At 37.6% G+C, this 19,088-nt stretch overlaps 1 protein-coding gene across 1 annotated transcript in view; it reads right to left on the bottom strand.

The window, feature by feature from the left end:
- The window catches only part of LOC150106147 (putative fatty acyl-CoA reductase CG5065), a 212,891-nt gene that overhangs the window by 132,978 nt on the left and 60,825 nt on the right, over window positions 1-19,088 (bottom strand). The window contains exons 3-4 of the mRNA XM_090393891.1: window positions 10,041-10,157; window positions 1,696-1,871 (exon numbers count right to left, since the gene is read on the bottom strand). Of these exons, the coding sequence (XP_090250017.1) occupies window positions 1,696-1,871; window positions 10,041-10,157 (293 nt within the window). The remainder of the gene's footprint in view (window positions 1-1,695; window positions 1,872-10,040; window positions 10,158-19,088) is intronic.

Consider the following 19,088-nt stretch of genomic DNA (forward strand, 5'->3'; position numbering starts at 1 on the left):
TTATCATAGACATTTTGCTGGTTGAGTGGATCTCCCACAATGAGTCTGTTGATTCCATGGAGGTTACCAAAATAATAATAATAATAATAATAATAATAATAATAATAATGATTACGTGTTTTGTGTGTGTTTAGAACTTATTATTATTACATGGGCATCTCCATGGAGTCTACTGAGATGCCCATGTAATAAAAATGTGTATCAACAAGTTGTGTATGGGGAAGCAGTATACTTGAAGAGGAACGTCATTGTGTTAGAGGACTGTTTTGGGAGCATTATTTTTGAAATTATATGCTAATGACTGGGAGAAATTTAAATTGGTTTATGCAGATGATGGAAAGTCCTGTAAAATTACATCAGTAAATATTTTGAGCAAATTAGTAAGGCTATCCAGTTTGATATGATAAAGAAAATCAGGTTTTGAACATGAAAAGCAAGAACAGGATTCAGAATTTGCAATTGATGGAGGCATCTTTAAGGAGGTGAAGATAAGGGTTCTGAAGATGGTAATGGGTAAACATCTGAAACTTAGAGAACTGAGGAGAATTCTACAACGGATTACAACAATGATAAGGAGAGTGATGTAGCAAAAAAGAGCCCATAGTTCTATTGTATAGAGTCATGATCAGGCCACATGTGCATTACTGTGCTCATATTTGGTCTTCTTGTTTTCAAGGGAATGAAGATATACTGGAAAATTCCACAGAAAAGTAGCAAAGATGGTGTAAGATCTATGAATGTTGATGAAGATAGATTGAGGAGATAATACCATTTGCAGAGGATGATAGAAAGGAGGCTGGATACAATTGATATATTATAGTTGATAAGTAGTTACTCAAAGAGATTTTTCACAGAATGCAGGAAGAAGGGGGGCGGAATAGGACAAAACACCATCCCTGAAATCTGCATAAGGTAGGGGTTAGGGGCAGTTATTTTGGTTATTAATCTCTTTGCCTGAAAGAATATGGTTCGGTGAGCTTTGTTTGTGAAGTGAGGACTCTCACAATGAGGTCTTTGGTTCCATGGTGTTATGATGACAATGATAATAAGTTTCATTACTGTGGAATGCAGAGCAGGAAGAAGTGTGGTTTGTAGAACTTGAGAGATAGGAAAAGGAGAGGTAATATGATTAAAACAATTTACTGAAAGGAACTTATCAGGACAGCAAGTGATAGGAGAATTAAGACATCATCTCTGGAATTTATATAAGAGTACTGGAAGCAGTGGAGTGAGAAGTAAATATTTTGCATGGAATGTGATATGTGATCGGAATAAGTTTCAGTGCAAGGTAGACAGTGAGCACCAATGGTGAAAAGTGTGAGATGAGAAATGAAAAGTGTTGAAACATGTAGAATGACTATGCCTGCTGTGATGAGTATAGCAATACAGGTCCAAAAATAATACTAATTATATTAACTAAATAGTAAAATAAATAAATAATAATACCTTTAATCAGAATATGTGATTAAGAATCAAAATGTAGATCATATATGAGCATTATATATATAGTTACATATAGGATAGTTATATATAGGATCAGCATATCAGCATATTAGGGCTTTTCCAAACTGAATGTGAATTAACAAATCTCAAACCTCCAATACCTATGTATGATTAAAATTAAAATATGTACAATGTACTGTAAAATAAAGGTAAGTCAAAATAATGTGTTCATAGTCGCCAATAATAACTTACTTTAGTGGCTCATCAAATCTGATAGTGGCTGCTGAGTGAAAGACTACAGACACATTGTTGAGAAGCAATGATGTCTCTGACTGACTCATTCCTAATCCAGGAAGTGTTATATCACCATTAATTGGAATAACTTTTGTCAGCATATTAGGCTGGTTTTTCTTTATGTTGTCAAATACCTAAATAAAAACAGATGAAATGTTTGGATACCTCATCTAGTTTAAATCTATTCAAAATATTATTAAGAGGGAAAAAAAGCTTTTGTAGCATTTCTTTAGTTAGAGTTACATTATTAGTGTTAGTGTTACATTATTATTACACTAACTTCCATGGAGTCAAAAGACCCTTGTGAGAGTTTCACTCAATCAGAAATACATTTATCATATTGAAATCATTTACATTCTCTGTATTCACAATACACTTCAGCAGTGCATTTCACTCACCAACAACTCTCCATGTAAAAAATCTACTCCTCATGCTCTTGTTCACTATCTTTATACAACTTCCAAAGATGCCCTCTTGTTCTTCCCATTTACCATCCACTCTTTTCATAATTCCTTAACCAACTTGAAGGACTTGATTATATCTCCTCATTTCTTCCTATCCACCAAATTCTGTAATCTACATTCCCTCAAATGATCTGCACAACCAACACTCCAGAGTCCTGATATCACTTTGGTTATTTGTCTTCGGATCCCTTCTGGTGTTTCTACATTAATTCTGAGCACAAAAGTCCATGTGTGGTCTGACCAATGCCTTATACAGAGGCACCACTACCTCCTTATCCTTACACATCAATGTACTTGTTATCATGGCAGCAATATGGTGTGTAGTCTTCAAAACACTTGCAATGTGCCCTTAGAACTTTAGTCCACTGTCTACATCATCCCAAGATCCCAAATTTCATCCACTTCATGAAGCACAGCTCTACTAATACAGTACATAGTCTCATATCTCTGCACCCCAATGTATACCGTTTTGAATTTATTAATATTAACACTATAACCATACTCATCTATTTCTGTTCTTGGGCCCCTACAGTCAATCCACATGAAATACCATTAGCAAATAAGTCAAACAGTAGGAGTCCCTAAGAACAGAAACCTGAGGCTGAGACACTGCTCCATCATACACAACTTGCTGGTATTGTTCAAAAAACCAATCTTTAATCCCATCTGATCAATATGTTATCCAGTCTCCAATCTTCTGCAGCTTATACACCAATCTGTCATGTGGTAATCTATCAAATGCCTTTGGAAATTCCAAGAAATCACTATATATATAAATCTTCCTTATCCAACACATTTGTTGACTTATCAGATTGCTAAAACAAGACCTATCCTTTGCAGTTGTATGCTAACCTTCATAAAGAAATTATATGTCCTAATAAATGACTGACAGTATGGATTCCATCACTGTCGATCAACAGAGGACCTAATAACCCATGTCACTATCTCTGCACAAACACCGTGGAAAGATTTGGCAAATCTCAAATGGTTGCTCTTGATATCTCCAAGGCTTTTAACCAAGTTTGGCAATTGTAACCAGCTTTCTGGCCAGACACTCACTCCAAGTGATGGTGCCTTATCTTTTATCTGTATAACTGCTGGGGATCTCTGTTATCTTGCTCACCCTCTTCATTCTACATATAAATGATGTACTCTAGCTGACTGCCAATCCAGTACACAGTTTTGCTGATGACAGCCAGCATATTGCATTTCTCCTCCTTTTTATTTGGCAAACCCTGTAAAGCACGAATCACCACAACCTACAGAACTATAACTTCTACTACCTTAAATTCTAATCTTCAAAACATTCATCAATGGGGTTTGGATAATATTATAAACTTCAATGCCAGAAAAACTGTTCCGCATTATTTCCCACAAAAAAGAACACTGTTCTTCCAATCTTACCCTTGATTCAAATCTCTCTTCAAGATGAGATTCACATGCTCATAATAACTGTAATCTCAAATCTCTCTTGGCAAAAATATATCACAAATATTGCTTCCTCTGCATCCAAAAAAATTAAGCTTTCTCTTTCACTTGAGGCATTACTTCAACTCCAACCACACTTAACCATATACAAATCACGAATCTGCCTGACCACTGAATACTGCTATCATATCTGGGGTGGTGCCCCTAACAGTTCCCTAATACTGGATTCTATATAGAAAAGAGCGGTTAGCTTGAATGACGACCCCCTCTTGCCAATATAATCTACCACTTTCACACAGGCATTCAGTCTCTGCAGCCAACATCTATAAATACTTTCAATTCAACTGCAAATCCACAGAACACATTTCTCCACTTCTTTGTTTATACCCTCAGCTTATATGTTTCAATCATATCAACTATCTTAATTTGTAGACTAGACAAATAGCTTCCCCCAATATGTCCTTATACCCAACATTCCATAGACACAACTAGTTGCTCTCCTCTGAACCCTTTCTAAGTTTCATAAATTAATGAGATAACATAAGGAAGAGAATGAATAATATATATATATTATTATTATTATTACTACATAACACCTCCAGGGAGTCCAAAGACTCATCAAGGGAGGACATCTACTCTACAACTCTTCATCTCACTATTCTACCAACCTTCATCATCTAACACCAACGTCATCAACCGCCGACTACCACCACTAGTACTTTCACAGACAATCACAAACATCCATGCTCACAGCAGGATTCAAACCCACAGAGTGGATACGCTAACCACTTGGCCACCAGGCCGGCATATATTTCAAAGCATATGTCAAAGAGTGTTGTACGGAGATTCTTTAGTAAGAGGTGTGATAGATGAGAGTTTGACAAAATCGTACCAACCTGGTGCAAATGTTAAGGATGTAAGCGAGTCAATTAGAATGCAAAAGCAGAGGGTGAAAGAATTGATAGTAGCAGCAGGAATGAATGATTTGAAAGGAGACAAAATGGTTATGCGAGAGGATTTGAATGAATTACTTGAGGTAGCAAAAGAGAAGAGTGAGAGAGTTAGGATGGTGAGTCTGTTTCCGCGGTATGACAGTGAAGAGCATAAAAGGAGGGCCAAAATTGCTAATGACTTTATGCGCTGATTATGCAGGAGGAGTGGTGTGGAATTTGTGGATGTGTGGAGTGAGTTCGATGGGTGAAAGGATTTATATAAGATGGATGGTTTACATTTGAATGGATTTGGTGTACAGAGACTTGAAAATGTGTTGTCGAATGAAGTGGAAGTGGATGTGCAGAATCAGGGAAACTAGAGTTATTAAGGGGGGGGGGTGATATGCAGACTTTAGGGAGACAGTGGAGTGTATGAAGTAAAAGTGTATGAGCGAGTATGAAGGACAACAAATCAGAATGGGATAGTTAGTACAAGGCATCAAAATAGGGATGGGACAAATGGGCTTCTGCAATTCATGTATACTAATGCCAGAAGTATTAGGAACAAGAAGGAAGAATTTTTGGCCTTGGTTGGCACTTCCAGGCCAAAGATTATTGGCATTAGAGAAACATGGCTGACAGTGTTCAGGAGTGACAGGGAGAATAAAATGGTGGGAGGAGTGTTATTGATGATAGCTGATGAGCTGCAGCCAAGGAGAATAGAAATGGAACTGCAGTATAGTGAAGAGAGCACATTTGAGGCTATTTGGTGTGAGATTGAGACTAGCAGAACAAAATATACAGTTGGGTGCTGCTATAGACCAGGTGATCGAATAGATGGTGGAGATAGCATCATCATCATCATCATCATACGTATCAAGGATTTAGGCCTAGTATGGCCTGTTCCGGCCTTAGAAGTCATCGTTCCAGGGATTCCTCTTTATAAGGCCTTGATACACCCACATCTGGATTACTGTGCTCAATTACTGTACATTCTACAGGCCACTCACCAATATGGTGAGTGGCCTGTGGAATGCTTCCTATGAGGATAGATTGGGGGGGGGGGGGGATTGCAAAAGTTGGTTGATAGGAGAAAAAGAGGGGATATGATAGAAACATTTAAATTGCTTAAAGGGTTTTGTAGGAGAGATACAGGGGAAATGTTTCAGCAATTGGCTGAAACATTTCCCCTGTGGCATCGCTGAAAGTTGAATAAAGATGTGGTTAATAGAGATGACGACTAGATTTTTTGCTTAGAGAGTTGTGAATTAGTGGAATGGGTTGCCAGAATATGTTGTGAGTGCTTTGTCTGTTAAGGGTTCAAGGGGAGGTATGATAGATTGTGTGGAAGATTGGGTCTCCGGCAATAAGTTTTTGGACTCCATGGAGGTTCCCCATATAATAATAATAATAATTAAATAATAAGCATCTTTCCTTCTTCAAAAGAAATCTTTTACAAATGTCCTCTGGATGTACTGAAAATAGCCAGTTTCAATCACATTTTTGAACCTTGCACCCTTTTGTATACTTTTCTTTTCACTTACTCTTTTCACCATACTCTTCTCTGCTGACCAGAAAGATATGATGAAGAGCACATTATTCATTATGGCACAATTTTATAAGATGTAATGAAAATGAAATTGAGAATAAATGTTTAATCTTGTCTACATAGTAGACATGATAGCCTTGAGAGTGTTTTACAAGCTGTAGTATTCTTGCATGCAAACTACCTTTAGTTTTATGATTTTCCCACATATTATTATTATTATTATTAAAAGAGATCTCCAGGGAGTCAGGGACACATTGAAGGAAGCCACATAGTACACACATCAGCCATCATACTTATTCTTGAATTCATTCACACTGCTTTGTACTCACAACATTAAATGGCAAATATATATTAAAGAAAATAACTGATATCATAAACAGATATAGTGATAATCTCTTAAAGTGATAATAAAGTGATAATCTCTTATTTTTCAAAATTCACTCATTTTAAACATCTAAAAATATTTTCTATTTATTACATAATTTAACTTCCATCTCATGATGGAAGTTAAATTTATAAGTTTTTAATAGTTACATTTTTAAATTTTTAATAGTTAAATTTGGAAGAACGACGGCATTTAGCACCCTTCAATTGAAAAAGGATCAAGTTCAATTCTCGTCTTAATTGGAGAAATCTTAATATGAGTTTTTTCGACTGAAGGTGAGTTAGCTGATCTCTTACAGAGGTAGCAGGATTTTTTCTACCAAAAACTCAGTTTTTTTCATCCTGCATACAGACAAAATGGTCTTTAGAACACACGTAATTATCCAAAGGATGTAATTATCAATGAGGTGTCAAATCATCCACCAATTGGTGAAAGTGACCATGAGGTGATTACCTGGATGGTTGCCAGCAGTGCAAGGACCCCTGTGAAAAAAGGGTATATGTGGAACTACAAGGGGGGGGGGGATTACGAAGAGCTCAGGAGACAGCTGGCAGGTGTAGCATGGAATGAGGAGTTAGCTGGAAAAGAGCTCAATGCAGCTTGGGGGATTTTCAAAAAATATTTAGTAGATGCAATGTCTAAATGTATACCATGGGTGAGAAGGTTAAATTAGGTGTGAGATGGATGAATAAAGAGATTAAGCATGCAATACAGAGAAAAAGGGCATTGTGGAGGCAGTAACCAATTTCATGAGGTCTACAAAGACCAGGCAAGGAGGGTGACTTGGTTGGTGAGAGTAGCCAAAGAGAAGTATGAACAGCAGTTAGCTAATGAAGCCAAAAAGATCCTAGGAAGTTCTTTCGATATGTAGCCAGCAAAAGAAAGAATGATTATGGAAAGATGACATTGATTGGAGGAAATGGTATAAAGACAGCTGTTGCATAATGTGTGGTGGAGATACTTAATGAGCAGTTCACATAAAGATCTTTCAATCTTGTGAATGTGACTTCATGGAGAGATTAAGAGCAGTTAATGATGGGGAAGAGAGACTGACTGTAAGTGAGCAAGAAGTGTTTGGGGAGTTGAGTAAACTAGATGTAAATAAGGCTGTGGGACTTGATAATATATCACCACGTATTCTGAAGTAATGTTCCAGAGAGTTGACACCTGCCTTGACATATTTTTTTAATACGAGTCTTGCACTTGGTCAAGTTCCTAAAGAGTGGAAGGAGGGCAAGATTGTGCCACTTCATAAAGGAGGTGATCGAACTCAAGCATCAAACTATAGGCCTATCTGTGTGTCAGGTGTTGTGGTTAAGTTGTTGGAGAAGCTTGTGAGAACTAGGATCCAGAGTTGGGTTGACAACAATGGTATAATCTTTGATGGACAGCATGGATTTGCTAAAGGGAGGTCATGTTTTAGTAATCTACTTACTTATTACAATAAAGTGACTGCTTCCTTGGACAGAGGAGAAGGATACACAGTAATATACTTGGATTTCGCAAAAGCTTTTGATAGAGTACCTCATGATAAGTTGACAGTCAAACTAGAGCAGATGGGGTTGGATATTAGATTAGTGCATTGGATTGGAGACTGGCTATCTGATAGGTATCAACAAGTTGTGTATGGGGGTGCAATATCCAGGAAAAGGAAAGTCACTAGTGGAGTGCCTCAGGGGTCTGTTTTAGGGCCATTACTATTTAACTTGTATATTAATAATATTGGCAAAGATTTGGATGGAGATATTCAGTTGTTTGCAGATGATGCAAAGTTGGGACGAACCATAAAGAGTAGTGAAGATGTTGTGGCCTTGCAAGAAGACTTGAATAAATTGAGTGATTAGGCAAGCAAATGGGGATGTGAGTTCAATGTTGCAAAATGTAAGGTTTTAAAATTTGGAAAACAAAGATGGGATGCAGAATTTATGCTTGGTGAGAATATATTGTTGGAAGTAAAGGAAATAAGAGATCTGGGGGTGATAGTGGATAAGGATCTAAAATTTAGGGGACACATCGCCAAAATTGTGAAGACAACACAAAGACTTCTGGGAATGATGCGGAGGACACTGACGTGTAGAAGTAGGAAGATTCTTGTTCCATTGTATAAGGCTTTGATTAGGCCACACATGGACTATTGTGCCCAGATTTGGTCACCTGGTTTTCAGAAGGATGAAGAGATGTTGGAAAGGGCCCAAAGGCGACTGACTAAGGTAGTTTCTGACCTCTGGAATGTCAAGTATGAGGAAAGATTGAAAAGATGTAATTTGCAGAGTCTAGTGGAGAGAAGGAAGAGGGGAGATATGATAGAGACCTACAAATTGGTAAGGGGTTGTTATAGAATCAATGGTGGAGAAGTTCTACAGAGAATAGTGGGAGATCAGGGGAGAACCAGAGGTCATCCCTGGAAACTGTATAAAGAGGGTGTGAGTAGGGGAGTGAGAGGCAGGTTTTTTTCGTGCAGAGTTGTGAGTGTTTGGAATGCCTTGCCTGAGAGTGTGGTGTCTGCAAGGAGTCTGAATGTGTTTAAGATATGGTATGATGAGATGTGTGTGAGATAAAAGGACCTCCTAGATGAGTCTTTGACTCCATGAGGTCTTGTTTAATAATAATAATAATAATGATAATAATTTACAGACAGAAAGTACTGGTGGTGGGCAATAGATGCCATTGGTGTAGATCAGTGTAGATCAAAAAAGACCATTGGTGTAGATCAGTGTAGATCAAAAAAGACCATTGGTGTAGATAAAAAAAAAGGCCCCTTTGGAAAAAAATTAAAATATTTCACAGCCCCCATCCAAAAAAAAATTGTAACACATATACATATCATTATAATATTTCTTGTATTTATATTCAGTACAAAACATATACAGCGAATATTGCAAAAATCAGATGCAAATATTACATTTTTAGCATCTTACATACACATTTGACACATTTGATGTATTTTGAAATGAAACTTACATGAATAAATATATTTTTTACTAATATTCATTAAGAATATGCAGGAAGCAAAATTTTTGAACCAACACCAATGTGTGATTTTTTCCATTAAAATATAAAAAATAACAAAAAAGAAATAATACATAATAAAAATTAAATACATTTCTTTTAAGATAAAAAAAATATCTCTTCAGTCTTAAAACATTTTAAATTTGTGTTTTCATTATTTCACGTCCCCCCCCTCAACAAAACTAATAGCCCTCAAGGGGGCTGTGGCCCACAGTTTGGGAAGCGCTGGTGTAGATGATAGTAGTGGCAGTTAGGTGTAGTTGGTGGATTACGTGGTGGACATGGAGAGTTTTAGAGTAAGTGCCCTACTTCAATGAGTCTTTGGACTCCTTGGAGGTGTTATGAAATAATCATAAATAAAAAATAAATGATTAATTAATTAACTACTACGTTTTCATTTCAGTATCAGAAATACTGATCAATAGCAACAGTTATACTTTGTTTTTATTTTCTCCTTATTATTTACTTACAAAAATGTTCACTATTTCATTTATCAAAAAAATAAAATAAAATAAAATAAAATAAATAAATCTTACATGAGAACTGAAGAGTTCATCCAGCCGTTGTCTTGGGTCTCGACCATCTTTGCTTCTTAGTAGAACGTAAATAGTTTTGAGTCCACTACATGAATGCAATAACTTCTCTAGGAGAGCCTGTAGATAAAACCAAGATGAAATATCACTAAAGAAATATTAAAACTGGCAGTATGTGTAATATACAATAAATCTAATTTTTGACTCAGCTCAGGCATGATCCCAAGAATGTATGCTAAAGGAACGTTCAGCTGAATTCCAGTGTTTTCCAAACTTTTCATGTTGGTGACACATTTTTTAGACAAACATAATTTTGCAGCACAGTAATTCAATCTGATGTGCCTCTCATGGTTCACGTGGCCAGATCGGATGTAGTTTAAGTATATGCTTTTACAATTATATTTTGTATAACTTTTAGAAGGTTTATTTAAAAATCTCTTCCTGTTCATCTGATACCGGGTTAATAAAAATTCACTATTTATAGTAAGTGATTAATCACTTACTCCTTTTAAAACTGATCCCATTATTACTACATGATAAGATCAAATATCAAAGTGATGGTTGCATGCAAGTCGGTAGACTCAGGGAGGGGGTTCTGAGCGGTTGACCAAATATCTTCTTTAACGGCGCTAACTAAAAGTCCTACCAGTACTTTGCGAAATGGATTCTGCTGGGGAAATTTTCAGCAATTATTCTGTTTAATGCTTTATGTTTGTGCGCCACACCTTCTCACTAACGTGTCGCGACACACAGTTTGGGAAGCTCCGGGTTAGGCCATTGACATATTTGCATAATTTAAGTCTCAGCTCATTCAAGATCCCATAGGAATTGAAAGAATATATGATAGTGCCATTGTATATGAGTTGTGCAAAAACTGATGGTCTAACTACGCACCTATAAGTATCTCTGGAGTAGGGGTGATTACTTCAGAGAAGTTAGAACTCAGATACAGCAGCGGGTTGAGAGACATGCTATACTTTTCAAAGAACAGCATGGTTTTGCTAAGGGGAGGTCATGTTTTGGCAACTTGCTCAAATTTTATAATAATATTACAGAGTAATTGGATAAGAGACATGGATACACTCTAATAACTGAACTTTGCTAAGGCATTTAATAAGATATCTCCTGAAAGACTGTTCAATAAACTGAAAAATATGGGATTAGGATATAAACTATTGACTTGAATAAGCAGATGACTGACAAGAAAGTATCAGAAAGTGGTATCAGTGCTGTAACGAGGGCGTGGCGAAGCGCAACTAGGTTTGGGGCCCAAAACCTAAAAAACGAAAATAAATAAATAGATATAAAAGTCCACTATTTTATATTGTATTTTTAAATTTCGACAATACGCCGCTTTAGACACAGAAATACTGCAACTCATTTTGATGGGGTTAATAGTAAGTATTTAACATATTACATTTAGTAAAATTTAACTTGTTACATTTTACTTTTTTTAGTTACATTTAAATTTTTACTTATTCTAGTTACATTTAAATTTTTAAATGTAACTAGACTCTTGCCACAGGCGCTTCTTACCCTCGTTATGTACAGTGGTATACGTGTGGGCAGGGCCGTCGCCAGATAAGATAACGCCCCCGATCTTATCGGGATTTAGAACCCGAGGCAAACTAGTAAATATCACCCCTGATGGATTATAATACAAAAATATAAGAAAATCTTCAATTGCTATTTTGTGTGTGTTACAAGAGAAACATTAATGCAAAATATAACATAATAATATTTAACTAAATATTTGGATAGACTATAAAAGTTTATAAAATTCACATCGCACGATACTTTATGGCAGTGTTTCCCAAACTATGTTCCGCGGAAAGTGAATATGTTCCGTGAAAAATTATCAAAATTAATATGAGCCTGGAATGGTTTTAAATGCTGCGACAAGTTCAAACATGTTTGAAAATCAGGCGCTCCTCACTTTGCATGTGGATTGTGCTATTAAGATCAGCGCACGCTGACCTTGACTCAGCGGTTGCCGACGCCACTGAGCGCGAGTGAAGTACGGAGGTATCTATTCTAGGAAACGTGCGGTCACAAGCAAGGTCAATGTGATGAGTTGCGGTCCGGCACGCCTGTCGTGTCTTCTGTCGCACATATGACAGGCATGCGAACAATTTAGAACACTTGCGTGACTTACAATTAATCCTCTTGCAATATTTTCAAAAATCCGGTGAGGACAATTCCTGGGTTCTGAATCCATTTACAGTGACAGCTAAGCCAGCAAACTTCAGTGCAAGTGATTATGAAAATCTAATTGACTTAATTAGTGACTCTGGTTTAAAAAAATACAAGTAACTGCCATTAAATGATTTCTGGACAAATTTAACAGAAGAGTATCCCAGCATGTCAAAGCTAGCTATTCTTGTTTTACTTCCTTTACAACGACATATTTATGCGAGGCAGGATTTTCATATTATGCTGCAACCAAATCAAATTCCAGGAACAGACTCAAGGCTACACCAGATATGAGAATTCGACTTTCCGATATTGTGCCTGGTATCAAAAGAATTTGTAATTCAAAGACCTGAAACACATCGAAGTCATAAAATATATACGCTAATTTATTTTACCAAAATATGGAAGGAATAATTTTTGACATACCTATGTGTTTTGTTTTAAATAATTAACATTTAAGAATAAATGTTCTTTAATATTTTTTTATTTTAAAATTTTTATTTAATAAGGTTAAAACACGTGGTAACTTGTTCTGGTAAAATACTTATAAGTCCTGTATTACTAAAATCTTGGTATTTCTAGTCTGGCTCACACTGATGAGACCTCGATAGGGGTCGGAACTGGTGGGGGCTGGCCTTCAGAGGCTCTGCTTGGGGATAGGTTTTTGCCTGTCTCTGAGTAGGGCCACCGCTGAGATTATGGCTCTGGTTGGTGGTGGGGTGAGCCTGCCACTAGGTAGAGCCAACGCTGAGAAGTTCTTCTCGGTGACGGGGTGAGCCTGTTACTGAGTGGAACAGCGATGAGTTGGACGGTCTTTTGGCCACTATGGAGTGGTCTAGGGATCATCCTAATTTTTAGAGAGGTCTTTACTTAAATACACCTCAATAAAGGTCGAAACCAGTTGGGGGCTATTATGAGTTCGCTCTCTTAAGGTTTTTGCCTTAAGGGAGCAATTTGAGTCTCTGGGGAGAGTGTTTTCCGGCATGGCCCGGTGAGGGGCTTTGTCGGTGAATGCTTTCCTTCGGAATATGAGCGGTTCTGCTTGGTGGTGGTGGTGGGTGGAAGGCCATCACTGGAGCCAACGCTGAGATGGACGGTCTTTCGCCCACACTTGAGTGGCTTAGGGATCATCCGAATTTTTAGAGACGGCTTTACTTATTCATAAGGTCGAAACCGGTCTGGGTAGTGGCACCTTACCTTTAATACATAGCGTCATACATCTCCTCAAGGAGATGGGCTGTGCATTAAGGGTAAATATTAAGAATAGTGATCAGAGCTTATTCTACTTTTATCCTTAAATTGCCTATGACTTGAACTACTTTGAGGGTCAGCTAGACTTCGAATACGTGCAGGCGCAAACTTGACTTGTTTGTCTGTTTGCTTACTTGGGAAATGGAGTAAAACCAGATTTAAAATAGCTTGGTATCTTTAACATTTATTATACCCAAGGTAAAATACTTTCTACATATATATATATATATATATATTCATTATTATTATTATTATGTGTGACACCTCCAGGGAGTCTAAAGACTCATTGAGGGAGGGCACCTACTCTACAACTCTCTGTCTCCATCACTCAATCCACCAACTACTGCAGACTGCATCATCTACTGCCCACAACCACCAACCCTAGTATTTTCACAGACAATCAAAAACATCCATGCCCACGGCTGGATTCGAACCTGCCGAGTAGATATGCTAACCACTCGGTCAACCAGATCAGCATGGCCTGGTTGCCCGTGAACATTTTGGATAGTTCAATGCTTCCTACTCTGTGGCCTCCTGATGGGCAAGGGGCATTCTGTCATGTAACGAGTCACGTGTTTGTACTAGGTATAAATTAAAGGGATATGATACTCTCAAGTCAGTGCAACCATGTCTGAGTGAAATAGCTGAGAGAAGGGAACTAAAGCAAGTCAAAGTGGCGTGTGATAGGATGCTATACCACAGGTCAATCTTTTCGGCAAATTGTTGACAAATTGGGTAATCCGAGGTCAACAGTCAGTGATAACATACTGAGATGGAAGTGTAGGGAGTCAATTGCAAGTGCTACCCGCAGTGAACCACCCACCGCACCCACTGAACGCGACCGTACGGTGCTATGAAGGATAATATGTAAAACCTGCATTCACCCACAGACATGAATGCGACAATTCGGGGCATCGACTTGAAATACAAATCTGCACAAAAACATTAAAAAAACGGTAGGACAGCAATTGCAATCCCAAGATTATCAGAATAAATATACAGCGTCGTTTTCAATGGCGTAATGAGTGCATACAGTGGGACATGGAAGCTTGAAAATCTGTTAGGGAGCGACGAATCATGCTACAACATCTATATTGAGCAGATGGATGGATGTGGCGGATGTTCGGCAAACGTTTCTTATCAGAGTGCATAACCCCAACTATGAAATTCGGAGGTGGCGATGTATGTATGGTCCTGTTTTTCCTGGTTTGGTCTCTGACCTCTGTGATGTCACAAAAACTGAACTCCAAGAGGTATCTGAACATTTTGGACAGTTCAATGCTTCCTACTCTATGGCCTTTTTTACGGAACTGACCATTGTCTCTTTCAGCAAGACGATGTACAATATCATAATGTTGCTGCTGTAACTGCATGGTTTATGGACACGAAAGTCACCTCACTCGACTGGGGGCCACTTTCACTCTAGTGAACATTTGTGAGATGAACTGAAACTTACGGTGTGGTCAAAGGACGTTCGTCCTACAACAGCCCAGGACCTCGTTACATGCCTACAGAAAGAATGGTCCAAAATTCCCATTGATCGCTATCGTGCGCTTTTGGAAAGTATGTCCCGTATAATTGCTAAATTCATTATAACGAATGGAGGTCCTACATCTTTTTAAGGTGGGTGCCATGGCTGTTTGTTCCTCGCACTATGGTGTCCGATAACTTCTTTCAAAGCGTGTGTGTGTGTGCGCGTTACACGCAGACACATACAAAGACGCTCATTTCTAAATCCACACTATCTGAATTTTTGTATAGTCTCTTATTTCTTGCACGAGGATGTTTTGAGATATTCACAGAGCTCGACTAATGCGGTTGTCCACTCTTCTGTAGCTCGTATATTTTGCCAGCTGGTGAAGTAATTAAGACTCGGCAAAGAACAATAATTTTTTATTTAATGACTGGAATGGTTTTCAGACAAAGGAAATGGCCTTTCTTCAAACAATGATGTAGACCACTGCTAATATCACTTTATAGAACTTTTACTGACTTTTTTTTTTTTTAATGGGGGGAGTCCTTGGGTAATTTTTTTTTTTTTTTTCGTGTCAAGCAAGATTTTGCATAATTTGCCTAGCTCTGGATATTCAAACCAAAATATCTGCTGTAAGTTATTTTTAGTTTATTAATTTAATAATTGTTTAATACACTCGCATGCGGTTTTTATGCGCTTATTTTAATGAGTAGATAAATAACCGCATTACTCCCCCCCCCTGCCCCTTCTTTTCTCCTTCCTATCATCCTAGAAAATTTCATAACTCCATTTCTATTCCTGCCTACATTTGAATTTGATCCTTTCTCATAGGACGCCTCAAATTGGCACTCGTTTTTTTTTTATGCCCCTCCCATCTCTCTCTCTCTCTCATATACACCATCATTTGAATACCCAGGATCAGGTGGATAAATCGGGAATTAAATCGATGAGTAACACTATTAACCCTCTGTCCAAAAAGAAACCGAACTTTTGATAGAAAATAAAGCACAGGCCAATTATAATTATTCCAATCATTTATTTCAATCAATATACTCTCCCTCAGCTTCGATACAACGTTTGGCAGTCAATTAATTTGTTAAATGAGTTTTTTATCTCGGTTTTTGGGATATTGTTGAGGGTCGTGGTTATTGCCGCTTGAACGTTCTCAATGGTGTATCGCTTTCCTTTCATCGGCAAATGAAGTCGGGGGAAGAGAAAAAAGTCACAGGTGCTAAATCAGGTGAATACGGCGAATGATCCAACACATAAACTTGGTTTTGGCTCAAAAACTGTCTCCCAATGTTCGAATGATGAGACGATGCATTATCGTGCAAAAGTGGCCAGCTGCCTACATGACGATATTCATGCCGTACGCGACGAATTCTCACTATCAATCGCTTCAAAACTTCGAAATAAAACTCACCATTGACCGTTTGGCCAAGCGGAACGAATTATTTGTGGATAATGCTCTTGGAGTCATCGAAACAAATCAGCATTGTTTTTACTTTTGATTTCGCCAAGCGACTTTTTTCGCATGCCCATCTTCTGGTGTTCTCCGCTCAGCACTTTGGCGCTTTGTTTCGGGCTCATACTCAAAACACCATGTTTCGTCACAAGTAACGATCGTTTCAAGGAAGTTTGAGTCCATACGAACGGTTTTAATGAGGTCCTTGCAGTGTTCAATTCAATACATTTTTTGGTCGTCGGTCAACTTGTGGGGAACAAATCGCGAATTCAATTTACGAAGGTCCAAACTCTCGGTCAAAATGTTGTGCACAGTTGATTTTGGAATCCGTAATTCATCTTCAATCAATCTCAGGGACGATTTCGGGTTTCCTTTGATGAAATTACGCAATTTTTTGATATTAACTTCGCTCAATGTTTTTGGAGATCTCGGCTTTTCATCGTCCTCAAGCGTCTCACGACCACTTTGAAATCGCTTAAACCACTCATAAACTCGAGTATGGGATAAGCATTCATCACCGTATGCTTTTTGAAGCAATTGATGCGTTTGGGTAAAATTTTTACCAAGTTTAACACAAATGTCAATCGCCTCTCTGAAACTCATTTTTCGACAGTTCGTCAAAACACACTGTCACTCTTGGCACTATAAATCGGCTTCTAATGAAACAATTGTCTTAAACAGTTGGTATCCGGAGAGATCATCGAAAAAGCAATTCATCGAATGAACAATTCAAAAAAAAAAAATCATCTAACGCCTTTTTATTCCCGTATGCGGGGAGTAGGCGAGGCCATTTAGCCCTATCTAACTTTTGGAGACTGAGTGGGCAATTCAATCTCCACTGGTACCAATCAGAGATAGATGGCCCAAGGCTATCACTAATTAAGCGATACTCAGTGAAGAGAGACGGCTCAAATGTGCCGCCATCTCGTGGTCCCTAACCCTAACACATTATATTTAATGTCTGAAATAATGTGGGTTCTACGGTCGATTTTCTTGAGTTTACAGGACGAAAAACCCGAGTTTCCGGGAGGAAAAACCTGCTTGCCCGTGCCAGAGATCGACTAACTCGGGAACCGGTCGAAAAAAGGCTTAGAAAAATTTCCTCTAGTCGCCGACTAGACTCGAAACCAAGTCTTCCTTCGTGCGGCCAAGCGCCGTGGTTGGTAAACGCCACATCCACTGAGCTACACTGATTGTTCATTAAATGGCTTCGTTTTTACCGACTGAACTACGCAGGCTCCGTTATTATTATTATTATTGTTGCTAACAGTAATACACGACTTCAATACAGAAATTATTATGGGATGAATCTTACTCAGATTCGCTATTTGAAACTTTTCAAGAAAATGTCGAACGGTTCCAGTTTTCAGTTCAGCTATATTCGGGGCGACAAAGAAATCACGTGTCCAAATTATGTACCGTATTACAAAAACTCTCTGACTTAAATGACTTAGTAGAAGTTGTTGGTACAAGAAGCTGTCTGCATGGTTCAGTTTTTGTTTTAAATGGATCACTTTTATCACAACATTATCGAAAATGTAAAAATTTCGGTGAATTGTTCATTCGATGAATTGCCTTTTCGATGAATTGTTCTTTCGATGAATTGCCTTTTCGATGAATTTTCATGTAACCGAACAGTCGACACAACACTAATGAAGGTTGCTGCTCAGGGTGACCACCAAGCAAAAATATTTTGTACCAACTTATGCAGGAAAAAGGTATAAATCCGAAAAAAAAGTACTAGATTTTTATTTGCTTTCGTTTTACTCTATTCAGGGCATTTTACGATACTACTACTACCTTTTTTTATCATAGATGAACTCAATGTAAAACCGCTAAATTAATATATGTACGACAAATATGAAAAGAAAAAAGTCAAAACTCACCTCACTGTAGTCATCTAAATAAATAAAGTCCAAGAGCTGCAGTTGTCAGTCATCATAAGAGAAGTCCCGATTGTAACTCCACTTAACATGTGTATTAATTACAATATAATTTTTAGTCTTATTTTAGTGTTCAGTCATTTAATATGCTATTTACATATATACAGGGGTTCTCACTCACAAGAAAACATTGGAAGTATTTATTCACTATTTTTAGCATTTTCCTAAATTAGGTAACTCTTCAGAAATAGTAACATCTGTAGTTGATGATTGTGTCCATTTTTCTTTTATCAAAAGGAGTCCATTCATCAAGGGAGTTTGTAGTTGATTTCTTATTTTATTCTTATTTATTGTCACTGCTGAAAATATTCTTTCAGTTGTGCTGATGAATGAGGGAGGCACAGTACAACTTTAACTAATGCTGTTAAATTAGGAAACATTTGTTCTCCTACAGCATTTTTCATTTCAAAACGTTATTCAAAAAAAAAAAAAAACCATGAATTCTTGACCTTTTTCAATGCTTCAAAAGTCTTCAATTCTCTATCAAGCTCTTCATAACGCGCTAGATATACATTTTCTATGTCTAAAAACTGACATTTTCGGATGGATTTATCTTTTCAATAGGGTCCAAATTACGCTGTGCATCAATAAAAGGTGGTTACTCAAATTAAAATATTTACTTTTTCCACTTGTTTTCATTGTTGTAATGATCTTATAATGAGCGGAAAGTGTTTAAATAGAGAAGAATATATTTTCGTTGGCCAGTCGGACTGCATGAGTATGGG

The sequence above is a fragment of the Typopeltis vanoorti genome, chromosome 6 (genome assembly GCF_054136105.1).
Source record: "Typopeltis vanoorti isolate ZY-2024b chromosome 6, IOZ_Tvanoo_1.0, whole genome shotgun sequence".
Lineage (NCBI taxonomy): Eukaryota > Metazoa > Arthropoda > Arachnida > Uropygi > Thelyphonidae > Typopeltis > Typopeltis vanoorti.